Consider the following 7,256-nt stretch of genomic DNA (forward strand, 5'->3'; position numbering starts at 1 on the left):
AGATGGCGGTCATGGGACATAACTTTTCAAAAGTGTGGATTCAAATAATATTTTAAAATTTGGCATTAAATCATTTTACATTTAAAGCATTAATAATATTAACATTACAGAACTTCTCAGAGACAAAAGAGACAAAACTATAATGAAATCATGACAAGGAGTACACGGCGGATGTGACCGGTTGGCAGGGAATGTTCATCTTATGGAAAGAACGATTATAGGCATTTATGCCTGCTGTTCAATCCATTTCTTAATGAATAAAATATATTTTAAACTAATGTTCATCCCTCCATGGTACCTGATCCCACCTCTGATGCTTTGGAGGTCCGTGTTTGCTGTAATCCAATTTTGAATTGTTTAATGGACTTTTGAACTTGAATACTGTTCGTCATCTCCATATACCCGGTGTTTCATGAATGAACGTGAAATGATTTCTGAAGCAAAACATGTTCTAGAACTTACGATATGATGACTTTAAACGAGACTTATATTCTTCTTACATCAACTTGTTTGTCAATAGATTACCTCGTTTTAGAAATTGGTTATACGTAGAGCATGTTGTTGTGTATCAAATCAACTGAGATATAAACCCCTTATGCATTTGATAAGGGTATATTGCTGCATAGGTGAGGGAAGTTGACGATTGAAAAGTTGTAGTCATCACTTTTGTCGTAAAGCTTTGTTACGTTTAACTTTTTCTCAATTAAAATATTCAAGTGTGAAACAGATGTGTCAGACTCTGTGGTATCTTTTTATTTCAAGCTCACTGGGATATATCGTGTCGACATAGGAAAAGATATATCTTTTGTTAATTGATAATACGTCGACGATACATATATAAATGTTGTGTTGAAGACAACAGCAAGTGTTTTCTTCTTTTCATGTGTAAGATATCGAATAAATTCTGCTTTATATGAATGCAAAAAATAAGTCTGCTTATAATTGCCACAATTGGTACTAAGAAGAATTTCAACAAATTGTTGGTAGGTCTGGTCTAAAAATAAACATATAGATACTGTCAATGAGAAACTCAAGCATCTCTTTAATATCAACTTCGGAGTACTTGTGTGTACAATTAGAATGTTTTTAACCTTTAAGAATTTTGTAAATGACAAGTAACTAATCATTGGGAGTAGTTGAATAAAGTTGTATATTTCTTGGTGATTATATAATTATGTGCATTATATTTTTTGTGTGTGTTCCTGAATAAATTGCTTATTTACTCTTTATCATATCATGTGTTCGAGCGAAGGAACAAATGAAAATTTATTGTAAGAAATTAGTTTTTATGTAGTTATACTTTAAATAATAGATGTATTTCATTTTTTTTTTAAATATATTCACCCCTTCTAGTATTATTGTTGTTAAATTAGATGATTTACATCCAATGTTAGCTCAAACAATTAAAGGTCAGTTATATGAACTCAAAAATATTGACCCATCAAAATATGAAGAAAGAAGTCATAAATTTTTAAAAATTCTTTTGAAACGGGAAGTTAAGGTAATTCCACCCTCCTGTCATAGGTTTTTGCAAAAACTGTAATTAGTTTAAATTCATACCTAATAGAACAATATCTTTTGGAAGAATGCTTTACAATAGGTGTAATGATAAATATTGTAAAGTAAAAGAATTTTAAAAATGCACATTTTCTTTATCTAATCAATTATTCAGTCTTTAAAAATGGTTACAAGGGCAATAACACCTTCGAAGGTTTCTTCATTCAGGCATTTGCTTTATTGTACTTCCAATATAAAATAGTTTCCATGATATTCACAATTCCAAAGTATCTTATAAGTAGGAAGTATTAAGGAACATTCAGCATCAGAATTATGCATTTTAACCAGTTCTAACATGTATTTTTCATTATACTGTTTACAAAAAAATGTGCGATTTCTTATGTTGACATACAAGTCTGTTTATTTATGTTTCGCATCTTAAATAATATGGTGACCTATACATTTATTAAATGAAAATAAATGCAGTTTTTGTACCTTGAACCATTAAAATTGTGAGGGTGGGTCTTCACCGGGAATTACAAGTAAGATTTTCAGTGTGATACGCAGAGGATCGATGATGCATGAACATATTTTTGTTGATTGCTGATTATTCAAAAAATATAAAGAAAAGATTACAATATTATTTTGAAAAATGTTTAGTTGCCCTCTCCCGACCGACTGACTGAAACTTATATCATAATAAAAATTGCAGTAAATATAAGAATGAAACAAATTTTATGAGTTTGCAGTTTTAGTCTGTCAAAAGATAACGGACGCGAGCTTACAGATAAAAGTAATTAAAGAGGCTGATCAATAGGAATTAAACTTTTAAATCGGACGGTCCCACGAAATAGATCATGGGAATGCAGCTGCTACTTGCTTGTTTATGAAAAGATATATTTGGTTAGGGTGAATAAGGAACCAATGGTAATGAAGTGACCAGAGATCAGATATTTGAATAAATTAGCTACAACAAATAATATTTAAAGATTATGCAAAAGATTGGAAATTATTTTAAAAGTGCATTAGAAATTTTAAAAGTGCAATTGGTGTAATGATAAATATTGTAAAGCTAAAGAATTTTAAAAATTCAAGGTCAGAATAATTAATTAAAATTCAAATAAAAATTTAAAGTAATAATTGCAAATTTTGAAGGAGTTACAAATATGGAGATGTAAATCGACAAAGGTACACCTAGTATAAAATGACTGGCCGGGATAGACAGAACTTCAGTGGAAAGCTGAATCTTGACTGTCTTGGTTGCATTTTATACAGGTGAGATTATTTTGTAGACTTGCTCATGTTTTGATCAAATTATTAAATTTTCACATGGCTTATTTTATTTACAAGTTAAACTTTTTATATTATAAGTAGTTATAGTTTTAATATGGTTTAGCATCTTTTGTAAAATTATTTATTGTAATTATAAATATTAGAAAAAAATTGTTTAACTTAATAAAGAGTGGAAAGCTGAATCTTACTGTCTTGGTTGCATTTTTATAATTGGGTAACATCTCCACTCCCCAACCATGGCCGCCGCTCTGGTCAACAAGTTTAAAAGGAATTAATATAACAAAAGATAGTATAACAAATTGAGCCATCCCGGTACCTCCACAAGGCAAGCGAGTTTACGCTAGTTCGAGCCAATAAAATAATCTGCTGATGGAAATCAAAGAAAAAAAAGATATAATCTGCTTATAGGGAAAAACAAACAAAGAACAATATTCCTTTTATTAATTTTATAAACTTACCTGATTCAAAACTTTTTTTAAAATTCAATACAAGAACACGATATTTTCTTTCGTTTTATCCCTCTTGTTCCGTCAACAGATATGTTGAAATTTTGTGAAAAAAAATTTTCCCACCTACCTACAGACCCACCAAATAGCTTAACCCTGAGAAGGTAGAGGGCAAAAAATATTTTAAAGAAGACCTAATGGAAACCATTTCATAAATCAATTTTAATTTTCTTTTTGACACCTGCTGAGAAACTAATAAATTGATTAAATTAAACTATTAAATTTTTTTTTAATTTTCAATGAAATGGATGAAAGGTACAGTGTAGTCAGGGATATATTTTGTACAATGAATAACCAGTAAAATAGATCGTTGCTTATTGCACAAGCGAATCCCCCCTTTCTTATGACTTAAATAATTTATGAAAAAGTGCCATCGCAGTGCAATCAGTCATTATGAATGAAATTCAAAATATACTGCTAAGCATGAATTATTGTTAAACGTTATTGTTATATATGGCGTGTCTGAGCTAAAAATTAATATAATACAAGATCGAGTGTATATAAGATGTACGAAACTTCATTATACTTCAATAATGCGTTACAGTTGTTTATTCTCGTATGATTGAAACGTGTAATATGTCTTGTACTTTAAAAATCCCGACATTCAGGTAAATAAAGTTGAAATTTTAAATACCCAATTTAGTCTGCAAGCAAAACAATCTTGAATAAAATTCGACCCGCTTCTATGTCATCTTCTTTCACGGTATGCATGTTGCTAAAACGTCTTATTGGTTGTGGATTAAATCGGTCTGAGTTATACGCTTAAAAGGTAAGCGTATAGAAACTTTTTTTCCTATTTCACAATGTAAGAAGTATTCACATACTCAAGTCAAGTCAAGTAAATTTTATTTATAGTCAGCACATATATACAGCACAATAGAATTAACATGAGCTGTGGTAAGCTCCCTAAATTATACTAAGATAGAGCAGTTTTTACGTCAATTTACTTTTTTACCAGGGTTTCCCAGCATGTACAGAAGACTATTATACGCATGCATCACTCTAGGACACATGCTTCTAGTAACAGGAAAGCGATGTCCCGCACCTTGTTCTTGTCACAAAGATGTTGTCAATTGCAGTGGGAAAAAACTTGAACGAATTCCGAAAAATCTACCTCCCTCCACAAAAACTCTGCTTCTTGGTCATAACCGTATTCAGGATATCAAAAAGAGTGACTTCTGTGTCTTAAAATACCTTGTGGAATTACAGTTACAGAATAACAAAATCGAATCAGTTTTGTCCGACACGTTCACGGGTGCCTGCATTCCAAATATTCAGACAATTCGACTGGAAAATAATAATATAAACGTGACTGGCGAAAGTGCATTCTACAATTTATCGGTGCTTGTTAATACGACGTTGACAAATAACAAATTAGTTCAGATGCATCCTAACACATTTCGTGGCACTTCTTTAAAGTTTTTACATTTGGGAAGTAATCATCTAACCACAATACCAAACTTACAAGGCCTAAGTGGTCTTAATAATATAGTATTGGAGGGAAATAAAATACAGAACTGTACTTTCCCAAGTGAGTTTGCGACCATGTCCAATTTGACAACAATCGGAATGAGTAAAAACAAAATACAGGAATTGTCTAAAGACGCCTTTATAGGTCTTAAACATGGTAAAGTACGTACACTTAAACTAGCCCGAAATAATTTATCAAAAATTTCAAATGAAAGTTTATTACCTTTGTCAAACCTACAGTCTCTTACAATTGGTTGGAATCCATTAACGGACACTGAACTATATAATGCATTATCCGGGTTGGTGAATACTCCCTTGTCTTCTCTTAGCATCTCAAGTGTACAGTTAAACGGACTCATTCCATCTCTCTCTCTGAAGGTGCTGGAAGCTGTGAACTTGTCAACTCTGGGTATGAGTTTTAACGAAATTAATAATATTCCATCTGAAGGGTTTAAAACTCTGACAAAATTAAACATTTTAGATCTGAGTAATTGTGGAATTCGTTATATTCATGAAAACGCCTTCATTGGACTCAAAAACCTTAACAATCTTCAACTGAGCAATAATTATATACAATCGGTACCTAAGAATATACCTAAGAATTTGTTATATCTTTATATGACTGGAAATCAAGTCAATGTTTTAAGAAATAATTCTTTTTCAGATTTAAGATCTTTAAGACGTCTTCATTTAGGAAACAATAAAATTCTGACACTGTTTGGAGAAGCCTTTTTAGGTCTCAACAAATTGGAAGAACTGCAGCTGTATGGAAACCGCATTAATACTCTACCTAGCCGATTATTTGCTCCGTTCACTCGTCTAATTCAATTGGAACTTCAACAAAACAAATTGAAAACGATACAAAACTCAACCAAAACATTTGCCTCGATGACGTCATTGAAATATTTAAATTTAGCTGATAATGGTTGTTCCTCTCTTCCTTCAACACTGTTCTCAAATCTAAAATCGCTGCAGACCTTACATCTTCGAGGAAATCAGCTTGGAAAATATTTACTAAACGATGTCGGAGGACATTTATTTCTGGGACTGAAGAAGCTTGAATTTCTTGATATATCAAGCAATCAGATCCATTCCTTCCCCTCTAACATCTTCATAGACACGAGGAATCTCCATACATTGCTTCTGCAAGATAACTGGATATCTGGATGGGGAGCGAGTCTTTTCTCCAATTCTATTTCTCTTTCTTCTTTGGATTTGTCAAATAATATGATTACAATCATCAACGAAGGGAATATGAAGAATTTAGGGTCATTAGAGTCTGTAAACGTTACAAACAATCCCTTTGCGTGCACTTGTGATTTGCGTTGGTTTCGGAGGTGGATCAAAAACACAAAAATAAAAGTGATAAACGTTAAAAAATATAAATGTAATTCCCCTGCTGAATGGAAAGGCAAATTGCTGATTTCTTTTGATGAAACCAAAATTGAATGTTCTCTTGTGTCCGTTTCAGTGGCTGTAGGAATTTCGTCTGGTGTATTAGTAGAAAGTATTGTAAGTGCTTTCATAATATATCAAAATCGATTTAATATTATATATCTACGGTATCGTATGAAAAAATGGTTCGCAAGGAAACATGGAGGCTACGAAGAGATTAGGAATAAAGAATATGATGCTTGCCTTATTTACTCAGAATCATCCGATGAGGATAAGGAATGGATCGAAACAAATTTTCTGCCAGACTTTGATAGGGGAAAGGAAAACGATGATTACCATGGTGAATATAAAATTTATTATCAGGAACGTGACACTTTGGGAAATGCAAGTACTTTAGAAACTTTAATGGACGTCATGGAGAAAAGCAGAAAAATCATTTTAGTGGTAACAAAAAATTTTAGGTTGTACCCTTTAGCACATATTCTGATCACAGTGGCTTTATGGTTACAGGGAGATTCAATTGATGACATTATTATTGTTACAGTGGGGGAAATTTCATTCGCAGATGTACCACGCCTTCTTCATTTCAAATGCGTAGGTGATCAAGTTGAGTGGAAACACAATAATATAAATTGCAATCGAGTTTTTAAGGAGAAGATGAAAGAGGAGTTGGGTAACCCGCTCAGAGATTTTGATACAGAGATGCACTCCCCTGTTGAATGAACATATACTTTTTATTTATATAATAATGACAAAATGTTGGATGTTAAAAGGGAGTTTCAAGGGATACAATGTGTAACTTTTTAACAAATGAATGTGTTAATGAAAATGGTACTGTGTCAATTTTTTCTGAAATCATGCAATATAAATATTCTTGAATAAGAATACCACCGCAATACAATCCACACTTTGCAGAAGTTGTGTCCCTTTGCGGGGTCATCCAAAAGGTCAAAGGGAAAGAAATGACATTTCTCCTCTGTATGCTACCAAACATTTGGGCGTGCTCTGAGAAATCCACTCTGTTTAATTTTTTTCACTCGATACTGTAAACCAAGTATTATACGCGTGCGATAAATATCCGCGAGTTCCGCGAGT

General features: G+C 32.3%; 1 protein-coding gene across 2 annotated transcripts; it reads left to right on the top strand.

Annotated features, from left to right (window-relative positions):
- Positions 1–4,012: 4,012 nt before the first annotated feature.
- LOC134265686 (insulin-like growth factor-binding protein complex acid labile subunit) lies at positions 4,013–6,958 on the top strand. 2 transcript variants are annotated; one of them, XM_062747905.1, is made up of 3 exons: positions 4,013–4,065; positions 4,255–4,928; positions 5,007–6,958. In XM_062747905.1, exons 2-3 carry the CDS (start codon positions 4,266–4,268, stop codon positions 6,882–6,884), a joined length of 2,541 nt encoding a protein of 846 aa, XP_062603889.1. In that variant the 5' UTR covers positions 4,013–4,065; positions 4,255–4,265; the 3' UTR covers positions 6,885–6,958. The 2 variants fall into 2 exon arrangements, with proteins under 2 accessions (XP_062603889.1, XP_062603888.1); XM_062747904.1 differs by having other exon boundaries at positions 4,255–6,958.
- The last annotated feature ends 298 nt before the right edge of the window (positions 6,959–7,256 follow it).

This window comes from Saccostrea cucullata, unplaced genomic scaffold (genome assembly GCF_032062105.1).
Source record: "Saccostrea cucullata isolate Sc308-1 unplaced genomic scaffold, CSIRO_AGI_Scuc_v1 ctg18989, whole genome shotgun sequence".
Lineage (NCBI taxonomy): Eukaryota > Metazoa > Mollusca > Bivalvia > Ostreida > Ostreidae > Saccostrea > Saccostrea cuccullata.